At 45.6% G+C, this 23,766-nt stretch overlaps 4 protein-coding genes and 2 pseudogenes across 4 annotated transcripts; 2 read left to right on the plus strand and 4 right to left on the minus strand.

The window, feature by feature from the left end:
• Positions 1 to 1,076: 1,076 nt before the first annotated feature.
• LOC102715149 (tryptamine hydroxycinnamoyltransferase 1) lies at positions 1,077 to 2,399 on the minus strand. Its single transcript, XM_006662661.2, has one exon. It carries the CDS (start codon positions 2,397 to 2,399, stop codon positions 1,077 to 1,079), a length of 1,323 nt encoding a protein of 440 aa, XP_006662724.2.
• A 2,531-nt stretch (positions 2,400 to 4,930) lies between these two features.
• Positions 4,931 to 6,892, plus strand: LOC121055725 (cytochrome P450 94B3-like). The gene has a single exon (XM_040528717.1). It carries the CDS (start codon positions 5,083 to 5,085, stop codon positions 6,652 to 6,654), a length of 1,572 nt encoding a protein of 523 aa, XP_040384651.1. The 5' UTR covers positions 4,931 to 5,082; the 3' UTR covers positions 6,655 to 6,892.
• A 1,093-nt stretch (positions 6,893 to 7,985) lies between these two features.
• LOC107303387 (pentatricopeptide repeat-containing protein At1g52620-like) lies at positions 7,986 to 12,621 on the minus strand. The gene is made up of 4 exons (XM_040528716.1): positions 9,859 to 12,621; positions 9,420 to 9,572; positions 8,353 to 8,409; positions 7,986 to 8,027 (listed from the first exon to the last, which is right to left on the minus strand). The coding sequence occupies exon 1, from the start codon at positions 12,479 to 12,481 to the stop codon at positions 10,031 to 10,033; it is 2,451 nt and encodes an 816-aa protein (XP_040384650.1). The 5' UTR covers positions 12,482 to 12,621; the 3' UTR covers positions 7,986 to 8,027; positions 8,353 to 8,409; positions 9,420 to 9,572; positions 9,859 to 10,030.
• Positions 12,622 to 12,766: 145 nt separating this feature from the next.
• Positions 12,767 to 16,784, minus strand: LOC107303396 (annotated as a pseudogene).
• A 1,531-nt stretch (positions 16,785 to 18,315) lies between these two features.
• Positions 18,316 to 20,096, plus strand: LOC102715364 (cytochrome P450 94B3-like). Its single transcript, XM_006664780.3, has one exon. The coding sequence runs from the start codon at positions 18,316 to 18,318 to the stop codon at positions 19,849 to 19,851; it is 1,536 nt and encodes a 511-aa protein (XP_006664843.3). The 3' UTR covers positions 19,852 to 20,096.
• Positions 20,097 to 20,992: 896 nt separating this feature from the next.
• On the minus strand, positions 20,993 to 22,521 carry LOC107303407 (annotated as a pseudogene).
• Positions 22,522 to 23,766: the final 1,245 nt, after the last annotated feature.

Raw genomic sequence — 23,766 nt, forward strand, 5'->3', positions numbered from 1 at the left:
CACGAATTAACTACAGATCTTTGTAATAGATTGTTCTGTTACTCTATTCATGGCTTTCACTGCTGTTTTCTTGGGACTAGAATTAATTGCATTATTTTTGCTTGGAAATATTTCCATGTTATATTTGATATTGACTGAAGTTGTTAACAATAACATCTTGTTGCACTGGTGTATTTTTGTAGAATGGCAATCTCCTACACTACTAACCGGTGATGAAGAACATTTGCCGATGAACATACTATCATCATCGAATCGATGGATAAGATGATATGAAAGCCGAAGGAAAATATTGGTGTTTGGATTATAAATTTTGTAACTATTGTTAATTCACTAAGCACTCGGATTCTATGGTGGCCATTGTGGATATGATGGATATTTTTATATGTGAAGAGATGTTGGATTGAGCAGAGCCTTACGTAGAACAATTAGCTCATTTTGTATTCGGATCTGTTTTAACATGGTCAGGATTTGGTGAATATCTGTTATCCTAAGTGTTCATAACAATTTTAATTGTGTGTGTGTTTTAAACAATTTGGATAGAAAGACAAAGTCAATTGAACGAAACAAACAGTTATCTTGGAAATTCAATGGAACCAAATCCTAGCTTAATCATAAGAAAAAAAATAGCACAACCTAAAAGACAAATGACTATAAAAACTAAACCCAATAGTGCTACCGGACCTCAGAGAAAAAAAGAGCCCAAAAAGCTCCCACTGGGGTGGAGCTCCTTCAACGTGTTTTGATTAAGCGAGAAGCTAAACCCAAAAAAAACAAAGCCCAAAAAAACACTAAAAGCTCGTACTTGAGGAAGAGAGAGCGCATACTGAGCCTAGACTTTCTTTTCTGGGCCAAAAGGCCCGAAACTACAGTAACTCACAAAAAAAATCGACTGGCATTTAAGTGAAAAGTTCAATCAGCTTCCTTTTTTTATAACAACTAAAATCATAGTTCGAACCGAACGCAGCGGATTTTATTTTATCCATGTCATGTGCTCGTTGCAGTGGTAGACTAGTAATACTAGAAGTAGAGATTGCTATATTGCATAATTAGCTAAAACCATCTGGCTTAGCGTTTCATTAATCCATGGTGTAAGCGATGCTGGTCAGCTCCTTGGCGTGCTTCTCCCACAGCGCCACGAACACCTCCACCCCACCACCTTTCCTCAGGCTCGGCATCACCACCACCACCCCGTCCTGCGGCACCTTCGCCGGCAGGATCCCGGCCAACCGCCCGCCACATCCCAGGTCCAACCGGTGCAGCTCAAGGTGAAGCCAGCTGTCCGAGTCCACGTCCGGCGACAGAACGCCCGGCTCGTCCTCGTCTGCCGGCTCCAGTGGCTCCTCACCGTCGTCGTGCAGCGCCCCGAAGTCGATGAACGACTGGAAGTAGCGCCGGTCGACAGCTCTGATCCCCGCGCGAACCAGCGCCGCCGCGTCCGCGAGGGTGCCGGTGGTCAGCTCCCCTGCGGTGGCGCCGGAGCTGGCGTTGATGATGAGGTTTCCGAAGAACCCGTTGGGCACAGCGGCCGTCCCGAGACGGGCGCGGCCGTTGACGGAGACGTTCACCGACGTGCGCGCGCCGGCGTCGAGCGCCCTCACGGCGGTGATCTTCTTCCAAACGTGCGCCGACACGGTCTCGAAGGTTGTGTAGTTGCCCTGCGCGCGGCGCTTCAGCTCGGCGACGAACTCGCTCGGGTAATGCAGCAGCAGGTTGGCGACCTCGGAAAGGTCGACACGGACGACGGCGGTGCCCTGATTCCTTGCGACGGCGCCGTCGCGCGGCAAGAACTCCGCGCCGCGGTGCTCGAACTCGCACCTCGGCGATCGGCGCGGCGAGAGAGAGCCAGGGCCGTACGGGAGAGGGCGGTCGAGAGGCGTCGCGCCGTTGCGACGGACGGCGTCGGTCCACGCGTGAAAGAAGGTGCTCATGGAGAACCCATCGGTGGCCTGGTGGTGCGCCGACGAGGCAACCACGAGGCCGCCGCAGGCAAAGCGGTTTATCTGTAACAGGAGCAGGTGCTCCGTCGGCAAGCCCGTGTTGGCCGGCGGGTGGAGGCGCGCGAGCTCCGGCGACGGCGCGAGCGGGAGGTGTTCAGAGAGATCAGACGACACCTCAGCCTCGACGACGAGCGCGCCGGCGCCACCTCTGCCCGTAACGAAGAACGGGCCTCGACGACGGCCACCACCACGGTGGAGGCGCGCGGTGAGGAGCGGGAAGTGCGGAAGAGTTGCAAGGAGAGCGTCGAGGAGAGCGCGGGTTGTCGGGTTGGGCGGCGAGAAGGCGAAGAGGACGGTGACGTGGTAGGTCGGCGCGACGAGGTCGAACACGGTGAGCGGCACCTCCTCCGTCTCGCATGGCGGCGGCGGCACAACCAAAGTCCTCTTCACCTGCACCTCCATTGCATCTGCTCGACTGATGGATGGAGGCTGGAAATGGCGCACATATATATAGGCTTCAATGGCTGCTTTTGTTTTCCTAGATTATCCCTCGATTATTCATCGGCTTTTATACGCGTGTTTTACAAACTATTAAATACTCTGTTTTTTTATAAAATTTTTTAAATAAAAATTTGTTTCTAAAATAATTTTTCATCACTAAAAAAATGGCCGTTTTGTTGCAATTAACAACACAGTTCTAAGTGTAAGGTAGGTGTCAATCTGTGCACGCATGCTGTGAGGCAGCTGCATGCAATGCTTTGGGTTCTATCTCCAAGGCATTTAATTGAACGAAGCGTACGTAGGTGTATATGGAAGAAGTTTTTTATACACAGTTGTATATACACCCGTTGCTTGTATGTCATCTAAATAGTCATTAAAAAAATATAAAAAGAATTGACAAGATAGTTTGATATGAGTTATATCACTTCACCAACATGCAAATTTAAATTTAACTTCTATAAATTGTAGTAAAAATAACAAAAACAATTATGAATATGCATATACTTAGTTTCAGTTTTATTTGTTTTTTTTGCTACAACTTGTAGGAGTTAAATTTAAACTTATATGTTTGTGAAGTGATATAACTCATATTAATCTATCTTGTCAATTTTTTTTATATTTTTTATGACTATTTAGATGACATGCAAGCATACGGGTGTACATATACCCGTGTGCTAAAAACTGTTTCCGTGTATACGTAGAGGTCTCAGTTTGTACGGAGGACAAAAAATACCTACTACAAACTGAGCGTATATGGGATTATGGATGCGTACATGCAGATGAAGCAGAAGAGAGGTCAAGATTGTGCCACTCTCTGTGCTGTGCTGTGCATTGCCTTGCCTTGGTGTGCGCGGGAATGGGTTAATTGCGCGTGGATTTGAAAGCTGAAGCCATCGACTACCTTAACCGGGCTTCCTCAAAAATCCAACTGGATGATTGGGCCGACACTTCAACGTCACGTAGGCCGACGCCGTGTTTCGCATTTCGCATCTTAGTTGGGCCGGCACAAATATCACAAATCTAACCTCCTCGTGCCCAAGTCCAACCAGAGGACGCGATATATAAAACACCCTCTAAAAGGGCAAATTAGCTGACGTGACAAACCGAGATAGGGCCGTGGCGATGCCCGTTAGCAATCCGGTGGTTATTTTTGTAATTTAGCCCCTTGCAATCGAGCACGGGAGACGATTGGGAGGCAAGGGGGGAAAGCGAAAATTTTCTGGTGCATGGGAGGTGAGGCGTGGTCCAGACGACAAGGCGTCGCGCGCGGACGACAAGGCGTCATACGTGGGAGGCAACACGTCGCATGGACGACGAGGCGTCGTGCGCAGACAACGAGGTGTAGTGGGACGACGAGCCCCTCGCGAGGGCGCCAAGAGGCTAAATTGCAAAAATAACCGATGGCTCACAAATGGTCGTCATCGTGGCCCTATCTTCGTTTGCCACGTCAGCTAACACTCTCTTCTAGAGGATGTTTTATATATCACGCCCTCTGGTTGGGCATGAGGAATTTAGATTTGCAATATTTTTAAATGAAAATATAATTCGGTAAATACTTAAAAAAATAAAATAAAAAAATCGTAGTTGTCGACCTATCTCACAGCTATCCCATAAATCCCAAAACAAACAAATCTAGAATTGGAAATAGATGTGGTTCATAGATTGTTAAATTCATAGTATTACCTCTCATCCATAACACAATAATTTCTATGGTATTTAGCATAGACTAAGAAAACATCAAAAAAATTTCTCTTTTAATCACTTAAGTGATTAATTTTAAATTTTGAATTGATTAGATTTATGTTGTAAGCATATGATTGTCTCTAAGATCATTGGAATGATTGAAATCATGAAAATCAGTATATAAATGTTTATATTATGTTACAAAATTTGAATCCTATAATTGCCTATATTTTAGGATGGAGAGAGTACTAGTACTAGTATGTATCCCATCTAATTTTAGATTTGTTTATTTTGGGATGGAAGAAATAGCTGTTATAGCTCAAATATTAATCAATCGCTCATTTTGCTCTGTGCTTTTTCTTTGATAGGATCACTCAGCTTGCTAGCTAAATATTTCAGTACTTATAGATCACAGCTTGCTAACCAACAAATATTTCAAATTTTCAGTCCTTATTAGTACTTTATGTCATTATGTGCTATCATGGCCTCTAGAAGTCTAGATTTGTCGGCACAATATGCTGGGACAGTACAATCAGTACGGTATCAGCACAATATGCTGGGACAGTACAATCAGTACGGTATCAGCACAAGATGAAATCAACGGAATTGCTACAGATGATTTACCTCCATGTCAACGCAACACCATTAGAAGATTCCTAATGATTCATTTCTTAATCATCCATTGGATTAAACTAGTATTGCCTGCAACGCAAGGTTCTATCTTGGACAGCAAGCTGAAAGCAACTTGACACTCATCATCCATGGCCAGGCACACAGTTCTTCAAAATATTTAAGAATTGTTTTGATCTTCAAAGTAATTGATTATGAGTTCAATTGAGTCGGACAGTGCAATTTGTTCATGACGCAGCTTAGCAGTATATAAGCCCAGGTGAACACTCCTGTTACCTTCATCCATAGGTCAACCAGCGATCAGCCAAGGGAGCAAGTCAATCCGTGCGCCATGGCGATGGACTCTTACTACTATTCCATGCTCTTCCTCCTCCCTCCGATGCTCTACATGTCCTATCACCTCACCAGAACGTTCGCCGACAAGAAGCCCACCACCCATGGCCTCAAGGCGCACCCGCTGCTCGGCCACCTCCCGGCGTTCGTCAAGAACAGCCACCGCTTCCTCGACTGGACGACGGAGCTCATCGTCGGCAGCCCGGAGATGAGGATGGGATTCTGGATCCCTGGGATGCGCACCGGCATCATCACCGGCAACCCGGCCGACGTCGAGCACATCCTGCGCGCCAACTTCGCCAACTATCCCAAGGGGGAGCACGCCATTGGCATGCTCGAGGATTTCCTCGGCCATGGCCTGTTCAACTCCGACGGCGAGCAGTGGCAATGGCAGCGCAAGAACGCTAGCTACGGGTTCAGCACGCGCTCCCTGCGCAAGTTCGTCGTCGACGTCGTGCAGGCCGAGATCGCCGACCGCCTCCTCCCGCTGCTCCGCCGCGCCGCAGATGGTGGCGGCGATGCCATCCTCGACTTGGAGGACGTGCTCCAACGATTTGGGTTCGACACCATCTGCGCAGTGGCGTTCGGGCACGACCCGCGCTGCCTCGCCGACGGCGGCGTCATGGAGGAGGCCAAGTCGGAGTTCATGCACACCTTCGGCGAGGCCCAGGACCTCGTCGTCGGTCGCTTCTTCGACCCCATCGAGGTCTCCTGGAAGATCAAGAAGTGGCTTAACGTCGGCACCGAGCGTCGCCTGAGGAAGGCCATCGCCGACGTCCACGCCTTCGCCATGGACGTCGTCCGCACCCGGCGCCAGAGCGCGTCCGTGCAAGACAGAGACGACGTCCTGTCAAGGTTCGTGGCGAGCGACGAGCACAGCGACGAGGTCCTCCGTGACATCGTCCTCAGCTTCCTCATCGCCGGCCGCGAGACGACGGCGTCGGGGCTGACGTGGTTCTTCTGGCTCTTGTCATCACGGCCGCACGTGGTGACACGCATCGCCGACGAGGTCCGCGCGGCGAGGAAGGCAACCGGGACGCGCCCCGGCGAGCCGTTCGGGTTCGACGCGCTCCGGGAGATGCACTACCTCCACGCGGCGCTCACCGAGTCGATGCGGCTGTACCCGCCGGCGCCGATCGACTCGCAGTCGTGCGCGGCGGACGACACGCTCCCCGACGGCACGGCCATCCGCGCCGGCTGGTCGGTGACGTACAGCGCGTACGCCATGGGGAGGCTCGCCGCCATATGGGGCGAGGACTGCATGGAGTACAAGCCGGAGCGGTGGCTCGGCGAGGACGGCGCGTTCCAGCCGGCGAGCCCGTTCCGGTTCACGGTGTTCCACGCCGGGCCGAGGATGTGCCTGGGGAAGGACATGGCGTACGTGCAGATGAAGTCCATCGTTGCTAGCTTGCTGGAGGAGTTCGAGGTCGACGTCGTGAAGGAGGTCGCCGGCGGCGGCGTGCCGGAGCACGTGCTCTCGGTAACACTGAGGATGAAGGGTGGGTTGCCTGTGAAGATACGGAGAAAGACGGAAGCTTTACTAGAGGAGGATGCTTGTCAAAGTGAGTGATGGTGCGGCACTCACTCAAAAAATGTTTGTCATGGCATTGTTCTGGATGAGCAAGAAATGCAAGATTTGCAGACTTGTCAGCTAATATGTACACGAGTGTTTGTACTGTAAATTACGTGTAAACTATATAATGCCCTGCACTCCTGAAGAGTGATGGAGGATGTTGTAATCTGCAGAGATCTGCAAGTCTGAAATCGTCACCTATAATGATCAAGATATCTTATCATTGTTTGGCAAACCTGAATTTGTGGAAGCAGTTCGAGGATCTTTGGATGCTGACCGCAGTACATTGCAAGTGAGACCAACCAGAAAGTACCTGCACACCGTTCCACTTTTCTACTGCTATAAATTAGTGTATCAAACAACCTTTTTATAATTTCTTCTCGAGCCATTGCGTGTGATTCTTCACAACCGCTTCTTTTATTGGAGTTAACAGAGACAAGTAGGGGTGCATCACCAGTAAGATAGTTTGTGGCCTGGGAAAGGGGGACAAAATTTGTTTCTAGTAGTGGTCACAGGAACTTTTCCCCATATAAAATATAGCGCTTCCCCGCTGCAAAAGAATATCTTCCACCTGAGTAACGATATTTCGGAATAGAAATGGTCAATATAGAATATTTTTAACTACAAGTTTTGGATTGATCAAAGAAATACATTAGAGCGTGAAAGACTAAATATTAAGTCCAACGCATTCTTCAGATGTGCAAAGGACAACTCGTTCCAAGATAGGTGTCCCAGTGATATCAAAATCTTTTGTATAGCTTTAGTATCATTTTCAGAAAGCAGCTTGGCCAGCCTCTCATTCAGGATTGTTAAAAGTGCATCTGCGATAAATGAGATTAGCTTAAACAAATACATAGCAGAGGAACGTGGTGAATACACATTTTACCTTGAGAGGAGTTTCGATTAATAGAAGGCAATGCACAGCGCAGACCAATAAGACCAAGAAGCCAATGTCGAACCCTCAGATTCAACAACTTTTACAAGAACATCAGTTGATTTCTGTACCATTTCTTCAGTTATCTGCACATATTCAAATGACAGCACAGTAGCCCTCAGTTACACTTCTAAATATATTTCTACAGCGATAGGATAATTGAAGACTGATTGAAAAGCACCATGGCTGCAAGCATCTAAGCATGAGAAAGGACATAACAACATGAGTTTGTACACTGAGCTATGTACTTTCTTTCCAGCAAGTGACATCACCTTTATCAGTTCATCACTAGTTAGGGATGCAAACTAAACTTAACCCAGTGGATTAAAATTCTAACTGCCTAGCAGAAAATGTAAATGTACCGGCTTGGGCAGTGCTTCATATCGTATAGTGTTGTTGCCCATCTTACAGCAGCAAAGCGGACCTCACTTTGCTCCTTGAAGAAAAAATAGAATAAAAATGGTAAAATAAGATAATCATGCAAAATCTAAACGACTTAAAGTACTTGTATCTTCAAACAGTAGGGTTCAAGTTCAACTTTCAACTACCACAAAAAAATAGACGAACTAGTTATATTCCAATAGAATTTCTGATCAGGCCAATTAAGCATATCAAAACTCCATCCTTTTGAATTATTGCTTTCATGCATATCTAGATGAGTCTAATTAAAAATAAAATTAGACTGGAAAACGTTCCATTTTGGTTCAGCTGTAAGCTCTCAAGTACTCAAGAATCTACAATGGCAAGAACAGCAAATTTACCTCTTGAGAATTTTCCAGAAGCTCCTCAAGATCTTTCAGTATTACAGCTGAAGCATCCTGGTATCAAGGCCAAGAAAAAAAGAAATCATAATATATTTCCATAAAAAGTGGAGTAACATAACAGCATATGAAAGAAACTGACTGTAGACAGATGCAGTAACAGGACAAAGCAATACTATTGAAGTCACAAGTCTGTAAAACGTAAAATGTCAACAAAACATTTCTTGTTTATCCCCTCTGCCAAATAAAGTCTCCAATGGCTGCTTTTACAGATATACTGTTATAATTAGAACGAAGAACATAATTAACTACTAACTTATTTCAAGTCATATGTCAAGGTTTTCTTTCAGCAAAATAGTAGAAAGAATACAAGATTTCAAGGCATCGGTTAGCATCTGGCATAGCTAGAACTTCAAGGTCCATATGCATGTGTCTGAACGGATGGGGTGGGTTAGTCCATCTTGGTTGTGAAAGGTCTGGTATTACAACATACACCTTGGTTTATAAAGACAACTCCAGGTTAACCCAACTGTAGCAAACGAGGACAACAGCTTAAAAGAATTTCCATGTGCTTGGTTTAATCCAGTAATATTATAACATGCTTTGTACCATGGAGCGTCAAAATCTGTTCATGTCCTTCATCGACAATAAACTAGTAGTTTGTAATGCATAGTCATCAGCCACAAAGTTATAACTCTCTTGTGCCAAACATGAAACATGAATTTCTAGGCCCATGCTTGATATTTATCATTTTATTGTAAGTATGTTGTACATTATTGTTAATTTGATATTAATAATTTTTCAGAAGGTCATCCTATTCTGTTCCTAGCTTTCCATCAAACTCTAAAAGATCCCTAAAAGAAAAAATATTGTACAACATGACAAACATACCAAATCAATTTCTGTCCTAGTTCGGTTCAGTGATGATATAACAATAAAAACTAGCAAATAAAGGAATAATACATTAGTTAATAACATAGACAATTAACATTACATTTAATTGGTCATGACAACCAATAAGAAAAATAAAATAATACACATAAAGCAAAAAAAATATAAGACAATACCATAGATGCAGCCAAAGATTTACTGAAGTGTGCAGGGGAATGTGTTTGCTGCAGCAATCGATCGGCAGAAAACACCCATAGGGTGGACTCGCAGTGAACTATGTGCTGGGGTGACCTTCAGTTCTGAAGCTATATTTTCTGCACTTGCAGTACCTGTGGCAACAAAGAACAATATCATGTACCATGCCAGACCACAAATATTCAGATCTGCACTGATAAAAACAAGCATGAGATTTTTATGAAACAAGTACTGACATTTACAAATTAGAGAAAGAAAAGAGAAGCATGTGCAAATGTGGCTATAGGAGTACATGTGAGTACATGTGAAAATACTGGGCCTGATAACATACAAACTCCTTTACAAAATATAAGGCTTACTTTGGATGGGAACAAGGATTAAGAAGGGTATGAAAACAAGAGAAGAACAAGAGGAAATGACCTTGTTATCCATATTAACGAAATGACCTTGTTAAAATAAGCTTATCAACAACCTTGTTGTTATAACTTTGTATCCTATAATCACATTTCTTCATTAATGAATTTGTCCAGGGACTTCGCTGGCCAGGAAAGAAAATGATCTCCCTCATTTGCAGGGGCCAGGTAGGCAGGCATCACGAATTAGCAAATTTCTGCTCCACTTGTTGCAAGGACTCTTCATGATATTGCTGTAAAACGCTGGAGACTTCATAGCAAACTGACTCAGCTACATATTGGTCAAATAAAGTTTTGTACCTAAAGATTATCTTGAATTCATCTCTCTGAACTTCATTAGGAAGGATGCTCTTCCAATTCACTGATTTCCCAACAGAACAAAAGCCATAAAGGAGTGAAAGGAAGGTGACAGGATTGGCCACATAGCCCTTTTTAGCCATTCTGTTTTTAAAATCCAGTGCTTCCCCAAGCATATTATGTCTACACAGGCTGAAGATGATGGCATTGTATGCTGAATTCCTCAGATCCCCTATGTCAGAAACCAACTTCTTGAATACAACTAAAAGGACATCCTTGTCATGAACCTCATAAGTGTTACAACTGATTGAGTTGTTGATGGCACTTCCACTAGTGAGCCCATTGACTAGATAATGCAAGGTAACATCATTAGGAGAACAATTGTTCAACAACATGCTTTCAAAGTATGAACAAGCTCTGAGTACATTATCTTTTTTAAGCAGGCTACCAATTAGAGTGGTATAAGTTATCACATTAGGAAATAGACCTTCAGCCAGCATATCTGCAAACAAGCCTTCTGCAGTGTCTGTATCACCTATCTTGCAGTACCCATTTATTAATGAAGAGTATGTGACAATATTTGGCTTGCATTTCCGCTTGATCATGTCACATAACCACCTTAGAGCTCCAATGATGTTACCTTGTTTAGCATAGCCACTAATAACTGTAGTATATGTAAACTCATCTGGGATGCACCCAACCTTTCTCATGTTACTCATGCATTGAATTGCCTCACTCATCATTCCAAACTGACAGTAGCCTTTTATCATGGCATTGCAGCTAACAATATCAGGGCGGACGCCCTTTTGTTCCATGAATTCAAATATTTTCTTTGCGTCACCAAGATTCTCACTCCTAATGAACCCGTCAATTAATGTGGCATAAACAAACTCATCAGCTTGGATATTTTGTCCAAGCATCTCCTCAAGAATGTTCTTAGCTGCAGGAAGCATGTGTTTCTTGCATAGACCACTAATCAATACATTATATATGTTAACATCTGGGAGCACCTGCCTTTCTGCCATCTTCTCACGGACAACCAAAGCGTCAGTAACCTTCCCAACAACTACAAGACCATGAATTAGTGCTCCAAATGTGACCACATCAGGAGCATGCCCTCTGCCCATCATTTCCACAAGAAAATCTGATGCAGCTGTCAACTGTCCTCTCATACAGAAGCCATGTATCAATGGAGTATAGCTAAACTGATTTGGGTTCAACTCCCTCCTGATGGCCTCCCTCAGAAAATGCTCAGCCTTTTGGACATGCCCTTCATGGCAAAGCCCAGATATCAAAGCATTAAATGTGATGATATCTGGTTTACATCCACTTGCAAACATGTGCTTCAAGATCGCCATTGCCTGTGTTGCAGACCGGGATTTGCACAAAGCATCGATGACACTGTTATAAATCTGGACATTGGGGGACAATCCCCTTTTCTTCATCTCCAAAAATAAGCTACCAATCTTCTCTAGGTCACCTTTCCTCCTGAGCCAATTTATAAGAGATCCATATGTCACAACGGTTGGCAAGAATCCCTTTGTCTCCATTTCTCCTAAGAGCAACAATCCTCTACCCATGTCCCCACGCCAGCAATACCCATCGATCAAGACGTTATAGAACACGACATGCGGGATGCATCCAACTCCCCACCTTGCCTCAATCAATTTCAAACCCTCCTCCACTCGCCCTTCCAGGCATAGCCCCCGGACAAGCACAAAGGTACTGTAGTTATCCGCACCACTCTCCTCGGCAAGCATTTCATCATACAACTTGTGGGCGTCGTCCCAGAGCCGCTTCTCCACTAGGAGCTTGAGCAGAGTGTTGCAATGGGTCACCTCCGGGAGCGAACCGTACTGCTCCTTGACGCGCTCGCACATTTCGGTGGCCTTACCGAGCATGCCTGCGTCGGCGTAGGCGGCGACGAGCGCGCCGAGGCAGGCGCGCGTGGGCGCGGCGCCCGCGAGAGACATGGACTGGAGCGTGTCCTCCACGGCGTCGAAGCGGAGGGAGCGCGCGAGGAGAGGGAGCAGCGCGGAGTGGGCGAGAGGGGTAGGGCCGGGGAGGGCGCCATGGTGGTCGGGGGAGTGGGACCAGGAGAGGAGCGCGAGGGCGAGGTCGGGGTCGGGAAGGGAGGAGACGGCGGCGGCGAGGCGGGCGTCGGAGAGCGGGGAGGGGAGCAGCGCGGCGAGGGAGCGAGCCCAGGTGGGGTCCGTGGAGCGGGTGGCGAGGACGCGGGCGAGCGATGCGGCGACGGCAGGGGAGATCAAAGGGTTGGGACGGCGGCGGCGGCGATGCGGGAGCGGGGTGATGCGTGGCAGGAGTCTAGACATGAAACGCAGACGACAGTGGCCGAGCGGCGGCGGCGGCGACCGGAGGAGGAAGCGCGGAGGCGAGCGGCACCACGCCACCACCGCACCACTCTATGGGTTACGGCGATTGTGTATAGGCGAATTCCGTTTTCTTATATCCCCTAAACAGCAGAACCTATTTACCTTCCTGCAAAGCCGCTTCTCTCAGCGACATTCGAATCAGCGATTTTTCTTTTCAGATTATACACCTCACCTGACACCATCTGAAAGAAGTGTTGCACACAAGAGTAGTTCTTGATCAGTTGATCATGATTTATTACGTTGCAGAAACCCGTCTTCACCAAATACATCCTCCAAAAAGCCATTTTCGTCAAGATGGATGATGTCTCCACACCTCTCAAGGATCCACCGGCCGGTTACGCCGGAAATGCGAAAAATGATCAGTGAGGTATTGCGAATTTTCCTACGAATTTAGCTGTTGGATGGGTCAGTGTGTCGGCAAAGCTCCAGTATGGCTGCACCATGGCAGACAACGATCACCCGCTCCTCTATCAATACAGCATCAGCAAACATGTTCAGAGTTGAGAATTCATGGTGATAAGCTAGTAAGGACCAGTACAGTTTAACATATAAAATGTGATCTAGTTGAAATAGCTTTCTGTAGCATTGAACTTATTGTAGTGCTCAATATACATGAACTCTAGAGTGAAAGTTTAATGTTTTCATGACAGCCTTTTGCTTACCGATGTGATCCTGAGCAATTTTATTCAGGTAGGAGATGCAGCGTTCACTTAACTGATTAAGGCTCTCTCCACCACCCTAAGAGCTTTGCTCCCATCCAGCAGGTACCATCAGTATCCTGCCGGTACCAAATCTGAGCCACACAATAAGCTCAATCGGATGGTGGTAATTAGTTGGTACCTCCCGGTACCATTTTGCCCATAAGCTGGTACCGGAATCATTTGAGTGGTGGAAGGGTAAATTTGTCATTTCGCATAGGGGTGTCCAGGAGAGAGAAATAGGGCTCGTTCCGATCCGTAGGCGGCGGCGGCGACGAGCTCGTTCGTGAGTGGCGGCGGCAGCGAGGTACTCCGTGGGAGGCGCGGCAGCGAGGTGGTCCATGGGAGGCGCGGTGTCGAGGCGAGCACGTTCGTGGGCGGCGGCGAGGCGCTCCGTGGGAGGCGCAGCCTCGAGGCGAGCTCGTTCGTGGGCGGCGAGGTGCTCCGTGGGAGGTGCGGCGTCGAGGTGCTCCATGTGAGGCGAGGCGGCGGCTGCGGCGGCGTCTGAAGTGCTCCATGTAGGCGAGCAGCGGCGGCGGCGCCTGGTCTGTTAGAGGCGGAGGCGGCGACGGCGTCGTCAGTGGTGGCGGGCGCGGCGGTTGGGCAGCCTTGGTGGCGACGGGCGCAATGGTGCCGGCCGCGGTGATGCGGTGGTCGTCGGAGCTGGCGTTGTGGCGGCAGCGGGTTTGGGATTTGGGCGGCTTCGATTTTCTGCTAATTTATTCAAGAACGTAAAAAATAATTGTCGTAAATTTCTGTTAGGAGGAAGAGCAATGCGACACTTTGATTTGGGTAGATCCAGAGTGGCATCCAAGAGTACAAAATGCATTCGAGCAACTTTGACACTTGCTGGAAGATGCCAATCCTGGCAAGAAGCGCTCTGAGTGGACTTGCTATGTTCAGAAAACGAAGGCAGAAGACGAAAGAATGAAGCTGGAGCTGGAAATGGCTGACATGGAATTTGCATTCAAGAGGAAGTTATCCAAGCAGAAAAAAGAGACCGAGGATATTAGGAATTGGTTCATTTTAGCTATAGTTGCAGCTATGCTCCTTCTTATGAAGTTATTTGATAATATGTACTATGCTTGCTGTTGTTAATTTTCTACATGTCAGTTGGCTATGAGGTAATAGACCTTTTTAGTATGTCATCTCATTTATAATAAAAGAATCTTAGGCCCTTGTTTGCCCTCTAAATTTTTTGGATGTGCATTGTTCAATTTGGTTGAAATCATATTGGATGGACGGGTGCTGGAAAACTGGTTTCTTACCTATAAATATGTGCAGTTACGAAATAGATCTAGCTTGCTCGATTCGTGACAAACTTGGCTCGGCTCGACTCGGCTCGTTTTATTTTTCTAACGAGCCGAGCTAGCATTTTAGCTCGTTAGAGATAACGAGCCAGCTCAAGCTAGCTCATGAGCTACTCGCGAGCCTAACGAGCTAGACCAAAGACATGCGATTCGCCGGCGTTCATTGATTCCACCCCGGAATGCATGTGTTCAATATGAATAGGTTTACCATGTGACATGTTGGTTTAAACTTTAATATTTAGATACAATTTCATATGATTTTCATGTTTGAACTGAAAATTTGCTTGTATAATCTATTGAAAAATTGTTTAAATTCACTTTTCATGCATGGCTCACGAGCCTAACGAGCCAGCTCGAGCATTGTAACGAGCCGAGCCGAGTTAGGTTTTTAGCTCGTTATCTTAACGAGCTAGACCGAGCCGAGCCGGGCCGGCTCGTTATCCACCCCTAGTTAGACCTAATGTAACTCAGATTTCTTGAGCTTCTGTCGTGAGAAAAGTGTACTGCAAGACCAGTTTCTTGAGCTTCATCAAAAAAGGGAAAATAGCAGGCCTCTCATTTCTCCCCATGTAGGTAAGCCCCAAGAAGCATAATCTGGGTGGGAACTTAACTTTTTCATACTCGGTGATCTCTCGTACCCATAGAATGCTCCTCCAGCAAGGTCTAGCAGAGCATTGGCTGCTTGGAAAAATACTAATAAGATCTGAAAGATCACATTCACTCATCTTGAATGAAATCAATGACTTGCAGTTCTTTGCAACAAGCTCTAGATCAGCTGGCGCCACTTTGAGTTCAGTCATTTAGAAGTTCAGTGTCAGCAGAATAGAATTATTGACAGCAAGTTCATGAAGCCAGCTGACAAATTGGAATGACAGAGTACTACAAAGATAGATGTCATCTTAGGAGTGAGCATGAATAAATTACTGTTAGAAGAAATATGCATCAAAGGAAAGGACAGCGATCGCATTTAAGTCAAAAAAGTAGGAAACATAGCAATTCGTACTTAACGTGTTGTGACTTGTGAAGTACTTCCAACCATCAGGAAGCATACTGATACATGCAGTTACAAAATTGACTTAGAAAACTAATCTTTACATAACCCGAACAAAACAACGACGGCCAACACAAGCATCAGGATATCTCTTAGCCACAAGCAAAAGTACACTCGAAGAAGCCACTGTTTTCGCGAGCAGAGAGTCCTCCACGGTGCCCTTGGCATAGCTCTGAAGCAGCTTCGGGACGATGAGCTTTCCTCTGTCATTGATTCCTGAAGCTGATTCAGAAAAAAAAAAAGATGATTCAGAGAAGTTTCAGGCTTAAGAGAATAAATTCAGTGGCATGTAACAATATAGGACCTGCAACTTAAGTTTCTTTACAAGATAGCCAATGTTATGTATACAAGATAGCTCATTAACTGTGAACTTGGGGTGGTCGCAGGTGAAGGAGCTCGCTGGTTCTGCCGCCACGGACGGCAGATGCAGGCCGAGCGACCGAGCGCACAGGCGGGGGCGTGGATGCGGGGCGAGCAGATGCGAGGCGAGCGAGCCAACACACAGGAGAGGGGCGAGCAGATGCGGGGCGAGCTTGCGTGCGGGCGGCGCTGCGCTCGGACGGAGGAGAAAAAATGGCGGCACCGATAGCTCGGAGGGAGGAAACAGAAAGAATGAAAGGAGAAGAGCGAGCGGGGTCGCGACTTCTCTCTGTTTCCAATCGCACCCTTCATAGCATGGACGGCCGGATTAAAGTCTGTACCTCCCGGTACCGGTAACGGCCGGTACAGGATGCTGGACGGAAGCAACGCTCCCACCCTAAACATCAGAAATATTGATAATATCTTCAAAGCGATATGCATGAATTGCACGGGTTTGAACTTACCGGTAATTCTTGGTTTCTGTCATCAAAGTCAACACCATTTTTAATTTCAAAATTTGCAAAGGCTTTGAAAACACCTGGGCTTTTATTCACAGCATCATCCCACGTCAAACCTTGGAGATATCCCACGTGTCTCTCTCGCAGTGCTCCATTCAACACTAACTGATTTTTTTATTTTTTATTTTTGGTGAGACAGCAAATTGCGAAATAATGTTCTTACTCACGAATTAGCAGCAAAGAGAGGCTAGAAGCACTCACGTTTGATAGGTCACAATCTTTTGCTATGATTTCTACAGTCTCAGCAGAACACTTCAAATCGGAAGAGTATATAGCAGCTGGCCTAGCTTCTCTTGACAGACGACAAGCCACATTTACAAGTGTGCATCAGATTCATCATCAGACACAAATGTCAGATTACAAATTAGGCCGACGCCGCCGCGTTTCTTATTTTGTATAGGGGGTGTTTAGTCGGGGAAAATAAAATTTTTGGTATCACATCAGACATTTGACTGGATGTCAGTAGGGGTTTTCGGACATGAATAAAAAAACAAATATCATGGCTCGTCTAGAAACCGTGAGACAAATCTTTTAAGCATAATTAATCTGTCATTAGCATATGTAGGTTACTGTAGCACTCTTGGCTAATCATAGACTAATTAGACTCAAAAGATTCGTTTCACGATTTCTCACATAACTGTACAATTAGTTTTTTTGTTTCATCTATATTTAATACTTCATTTAAGTGTTTAAAAATTTGATCTGATGTTTTTGGGTGAAAATTTTGGGACTAAACATGTGCAAGGCCGGCTTGTGCGGTAGCTGTCGGCCAATCTTGCAGCTACTCGTGATCCTATCACTGTAACAACAAACAAATTTAGGATTGCATATCTTGCACAAGTTCTGTCTGATTCGTAATACTGTTATTATGTGTTCCATTCAATTTTATATTTGTTTATTTTGGAATTTAACTAGGATGCATTCCATTCAGTTTTATATTTGTTTATTTTGGGATTGAGGAAAGAGCGGCTCTAGCTCAAAGATTAATCAATCGTTCTGCTTGCTCTCTGTTTTTTCTTTGATAGGATCCCTCACCTTGTTCTGCTTGCTCTCTGCTTTTTCTTTGATAGGATCACTCACCTTGCTGGGCTAATTGTTTGGCTTTTTCATGCATATTTGTAAACAAAAAATAATTTATAAATTAAATTTTTATATACGTATTCTTAGAGATCTAAAACTAAAGATGAAAAATAAACTTTGGTGAAAAAAATTTAAAATTAACTTTAAATTTAAAGTTGAAAAATTAAACTTGTTTTATAAGTATAAAAACAGACGAAAAGATTGGGATGTAAATATTTCAACACTAATACACTAATAGATCACTCAGCTTGCTAGCTAAATATTTCAGTCCTTATTAATAGTTTATTTGCTATTATGGCCTCTAGATTTGTCGGCACAATATGCTGAGACGGTGCAATCAGTACGGTATCAGCACAAGATGAAATCAACCGAATTGCTGCAGATGATTTACCTCCATGTACAACGCAACACCATCCGAAGATTCCTAATGAATCACTTCTTAATCATCCATTGGATTAAACTAGTATTGCCCGCAACGCAAGGTTCTATCTTGGACAACAAGCTGAAAGTAGCTTGGCACTCATGTGCATATATCCCTATCCATGGCCAGGCACAGAGTTCTTCAAAATATTTAAGAATTGCGTTGATCTTCAAATTAATTGATTATGAGTTCAATTGAGTCGGACACTGAAATTTGTTCATGATGCAGCTTAGCAGTATATAAGCACAGGCGGACACTCCTGTTACCTTCATCCATAGGTGAAGAAGTCAACCAGCTGCGATCAGCCGAGAGAGCAAGTCAATCGATCAGTGTGTCATGGCAATGGAGTTCTCCTATTCCATGCTCCTCCTGCTGCCTCTTGTACTGTACATGTCGTACCAGCTCACCAGAACACTGGCCAAGAAGAAGCCCACCACCCATGGCTTCAAGGCGCACCCACTGCTCGGATATCTCCCTGCTTTCCTCAACAACAGCCACCGCTTCCTTGATTGGTCGTCGGAGCTCATCGCCGGTAGCCCGGAGATGAGGATGGGATTCTGGATCCCCGGGATGCGGACAGGCTTCGTCACTGCCAACCCGGTCGACGTCGAGCACATCCTGCGCACCAACTTCGCCAACTATCCCAAGGGGGAGCACGCCATTGGCATGCTCGAGGATTTCCTCGGCCATGGTCTGTTCAACTCCGATGGCGACCAGTGGCTCTGGCAACGCAAGAACGCCAGCTACGAGTTCAGCAAGCGCTCCCTGCGCAGGTTCGTCGTCGACGTCGTGCAGGACGAGGTCGCAAACCGACTGCTCCCTCTGCTCCGCCGCGCCGCCGCCGGTGATGTCGTCCTCGACTTGCAGGATGTGCTCCAACGATTCGGTTTCGACACTATCTGCATGGTGGTGTTCGGGCACGATCCACGATGCCTAGCCGACGGCGGGGTCCTGGAGGAGTCCAAGTCGGAGTTCATGCATTCATTCGGCGAGGCACAGGACCTCGTCATCGGCCGCTTCATGGACCCCATCGGGATCTCATGGAAGATCAAGAAGATGTTCAATGTGGGAACGGAGCGCCGACTCAAGAAGGCCGTAGCCGACGTCCATGCCTTCGCCATGGACATTGTTCGCGCCCGGCGTCAGAGCGCGTCCGTGGAAGACAGAGACGATGTCTTGTCTAAGTTCGTGGCGAGCGACGACTATAGCGACGAGGTCCTACGGGACATCGTCCTTAGCTTTCTCATAGCCGGCCGAGAGACGACGTCGTCGGGGCTGACGTGGTTCTTCTGGCTCATGTCATCCCGGCCGGATGTGGTGGTGCGGATCGCCGACGAGGTTCGCGCGGTGAGGAAGGCGACCGGGACGCGCCCCGGCGAGCCGTTCGGGTTCGACGCGCTCCGGGAGATGCACTACCTCCACGCCGCGCTCACCGAGTCGATGCGGCTGTACCCGCCAGTGCCGATGGACCCGCAATCGTGCGCGGCTGACGATACGCTGCCCGACGGCACGTTCGTCCGCGCCGGCTGGTTCGTGAATTACAGCGCGTACGCCATGGGGCGGCTCGCCGCCATATGGGGCGAGGACTGCATGGAGTACAGGCCGGAGCGGTGGCTCGGCGAGGACGGCGCGTTCCAGCCGGCGAGCCCGTTCCGGTTCACGGTGTTCCACGCCGGGCCGAGGACGTGCCTGGGGAAGGAGATGGCTTACGTGCAGATGAAGTCCATAGTTGCTAACGTGTTCGAGGAGTTGGTGGTTGACGTCTTGAAGGAGGTCGCCGGCGGCGGCGTGCCGGAGCACGTGTTCTCGGTAACACTGAGGATGAAGGGTGGACTAGCTGTGAAGATAAGGAGAAAGACGGAAGCTTATTAGAGGATGATGCCTTACCGCAAGATAATTAACAAGAGAAGTTCGCTTCAAGTTTTACAATTGTTGTGCACCCGCTGCTTAAGCTTTGTTTATCTGATGGGTTAACAAATTTAACGAGAGTGCTACGACAATGTATTCAAGATATTACACCGTGGGCCGAACAATTCAAAATAGATGATCGCTGTGTAACTAACCACTGGAAAAACGTGTACTCTGCAGCGCTATTGCAAGCCTATAAACAGGCTTGTAACAACTCTTGTACTCTTTCGAGTTTAATCAAATCCATACAGCCCCCCCCCCCCCCCCCCCCCCCCCCCCCCTCGCGCGCCGCGAAGAATTTTTTTAAAAAAGCAATTTTAATGAGAACTGAGAAGGCACATGAGGTACCAAAATTTTACCAAATTTTACGCTAAAATTTTGGTACCTCATGATACCTTCTCGAGAACTGTAAAATTACACTGAAAAAACGGATAGTTTCTCTGTAAATCGAAGTCATGAAATGGTCCAACGAGACCAACCGATTGCTCGGATGGTTGGTTGGATGCAGAGAAAATTGCTATTCTACCACTCTCAAAAAGCGGTTTCGCTATAACGCCACTTCTAGTTTTGATTTCGCTAAAATACCATTCTCAAACCGATGCAGCACGCTAAAATGCCATTTGCCTCATTTTTCTCCAAAAAATCAATTCTGCATTGTTTGTTTATATTGGAATGACATTTACGCCCCTAGTCCATTGACTTGGAAAAGACTTATTTAACTTGTAAATTTAAGTGGGAAGGAAACCCAAAATTCTAACATAAAATTTATAATTGTGGTGCGAAATGTTAATTAAGTTAACTACTCAAATATTATTATAATCCTTAGAATTATGATTGAGTGGTGTATTGGTGTATATATAATTTTGTTTTATTTTATATGTATTTTATTTTTTAATAAATATATGACTTACTCACCACCTTATTTGATATTATATACTTTATTATTTATTGTTTTCAAAAATATTTCTCTAATTGCCATGCCATTTAATCTACTGAAATAGCTTATTACCTATGCTATGGGGGTAATTTGGTAAACTCATCAAGGAAGAAAGAGCAAAAACATTTTCTTTTGCATCAAATGACTGAAAATGATATTTCAACGTGTTGCACTGGTTTGAGAATGGTATTATAGCGAAGTTAAAACTAGAAGTGTTATTCTAGCAAAACCACGTTTTGACGATGGCAAAATTAGCAATTTTCTCTTGGATGCACTACGCAGATGTGCCATCCCCGTCAAATGCAGTCTTCGAAAAGCTGACTTCCTTAAGATGGGTGACGTCTCCAAACTTCTCTAGGGTCCAATGGCCAGTGGTGCTAGAAATGTGGAATACACAGATCGAAGTGTTGGGGATTCTCCTGCGAACTGAGCTAGTTGGATCGGCGTGCCTGCAGAGTTCCTCAATGCTTGCGCCATGGGTAACCACAATCACTCTCTCCCCTGCCATATGCAGAAATTTTAATTTGGATATGTCTCATGGCAACTGCTTGAATGACGTGCTAACCATGATAAGAGTACGCAGGTGCATTCTGAACTTTTTTTTTCCCTTTCCACTGCTATATTCCAAGCAGCTAACTCACTAAGCAAATTTCACTGTGTGTCAACCATACTAAACACGGAGTGAGAATTATTGCCTACCCTTGTGCTTGCTAGCTATTGTGTTCAAGTACGAACACAGCGGTCAGATAGTTGATCAAGGCTCTCCCCACCACCCTGCCAAAACAGAGAAGTGTTCAAAAATATCTGCTACAGAGTATTTTATCAAGGATAAGAAGTTGTTGAGAAAATTAAGGATGAAAAGGTCACAGGGATTTCTTGGCTTCTGTCTTCAGATGTGAAAGCCTTGTAAGCGTCAGGCTTGCTTCTGACGGCATCGTCAAACGTCAGGCCATGGGCTCTCCCATGTGCCTTTCTCTTAGCGCTGGATTCAACACTAGCCGAAGCAAATGAAATGATGAGAAGCATAGCAAGTTTACTACTGGAAATGGCACTTGTGGCAGAATAGAATGTATGCACGTACATTGGATACATTGCAGGCAGTAGCTATAGTTTGCGCAGTGTAGGCAACACGCTTCAAATCAGAGGAGTATACAGCAGCTGGCTTAGCTTCGTTAGCCAACCGACGAGCAACCTTCCAAGTTACAACCAAGTTCAAGTTCAGATATCCATATGATGCAACTCCAAGTTCAGACTAAACCCCAAATTATAATTCTATTCCCTATTTGAAAGTATAGCTTACCATAACAGCTTGCTGTCTGCCAGTTTCATTTAGCTCTATATCCATCTGTCCCTGTGAAAATGAATTGGATGCTCTGTCAAGTGTCAAACTTGAGAAAACTGATGGAAAGACGACAAGAAGAGCATTGGCTGTAAACCAGCAAGTATCATTCTGAAGAAAAATGAAAAGGACAAGCTAGTGACAGGAACAAAGGGATTCAGGGAGATAAGATCACAGACCTGAATGATGCGTAAGGCGTTGCCGGCGGTCTCCCCATGGCGCACCACAGCAACCTCCGCGAAGTCCTCGCCGTGCGACGACGAGGCAGCAGGAGGAGGAGGAACCGGATGCATCGCTCGATCGCTCGAGGCAGTGGTAGGTGGCATCTACAACCTTCAAGGCTGCTACAGAGAGGGGAATATATATGTATCTGAACTTCTGAAGGAGACTGTAGCTAGTTGCATGTAATTTGCAGCTTCCAGGAAGCCACACATGTGATGCTTTCTTATGCCACCTGCTCTTACATTCTTTTATTCTTTGCACTCATGTTAACCATGATAGTCGAAATATTTTTCCTTGGAACAATTGACTGCCAATCTGGTCTGACTTTGGTGATCTGCATCCATCAACTTGATTAGCCACCATCCTATTATGACAATGTACTTTACCCTTGCTGGTGCGCCCTGTCTACTCCCTTTTCATAAAGCACTAATTTTTCTTTTGCAAATAAAGAAGAAGATTTACACGTCCAACTTTAAGACATGGAAAGCAATGGAGTGCAGATTGCTGCATGACACGCGCATTGCTGCATGACACACGCTGGAAGCTAGCTTGTGCAGTTGTGCTAGATGGTGAACCGTCCGTTGTGCTAGCTTGTACACACATGGAAAGCAAAGGTTTGTGTTGTTCGTAGTTTGGTAGTTAGATTTTTATCAATATTTGTAAAACACATGTTTTTTCTCGTTGAAACATGAGCCCTAATTTATTGGAATGGAATTCCAATGCAACTGTGGTTGTAAACAAACAGGTACTAAAGTGATCAAACTTGCATATCAGCATGGCGAAGTGTAGCTAGCAACAAAACAACTTCTGGGTTGGTCAAGCTAAGCAATTCAAAGAAGGTAACTAATTATAATTGTCAGCTGCATCATTTGCTTTTCAGCTTATAAGCCATCGCAAAAAAAATACTTTCAAATTTTAGAGTCAATTTTGGGTTTTTTCAATCTTATCTCATTTTCCATCATTTGATTTTAAATCATTAATGTCGCCTGCACGCTTGCGCGCGCGCATATATATATATATATATATATATATATATATAAAAGTTTTACCATATATTTTTTATCCAACATATATTTTTTATCGTGGATAAGACGTTATGGATTATAATCAATCATAGTCAAAATTATAAGCTATTACGGATTTTACTTTCAAATGAAATCAAATGACTGATGAACCGATAGTACACTGAGAGCTAAAACCATAGATGCCTAATATGTTTGTTTCAGGGTCTGTTTAGTTCCAAAAACATCGCATCGAATCTTCAGACATCTAGACGAAGTATTAAACATAAATGAAAAAAACTAATTATACAGTTAGGGGAGAATTGTGAGAGGATCTTTTGAGTCTAATTAGTCCATGATTAGACATAAAGGGTTATAAT

The sequence above is a fragment of the Oryza brachyantha genome, chromosome 11, assembly GCF_000231095.2.
Source record: "Oryza brachyantha chromosome 11, ObraRS2, whole genome shotgun sequence".
NCBI lineage: Eukaryota > Viridiplantae > Streptophyta > Magnoliopsida > Poales > Poaceae > Oryza > Oryza brachyantha.

Excerpts from the sequence above, each read along its gene's own strand:
- LOC121055725 (XM_040528717.1), top strand. The coding sequence starts at position 5,083 with ATGGCGATGGACTCTTACTACTATTCCATGCTCTTCCTCCTCCCTCCG.
- LOC102715149 (XM_006662661.2), bottom strand. The coding sequence starts at position 2,399 with ATGGAGGTGCAGGTGAAGAGGACTTTGGTTGTGCCGCCGCCGCCATGC.
- LOC102715364 (XM_006664780.3), top strand. The coding sequence starts at position 18,316 with ATGGCAATGGAGTTCTCCTATTCCATGCTCCTCCTGCTGCCTCTTGTA.
- LOC107303387 (XM_040528716.1), bottom strand. The coding sequence starts at position 12,481 with ATGTCTAGACTCCTGCCACGCATCACCCCGCTCCCGCATCGCCGCCGC.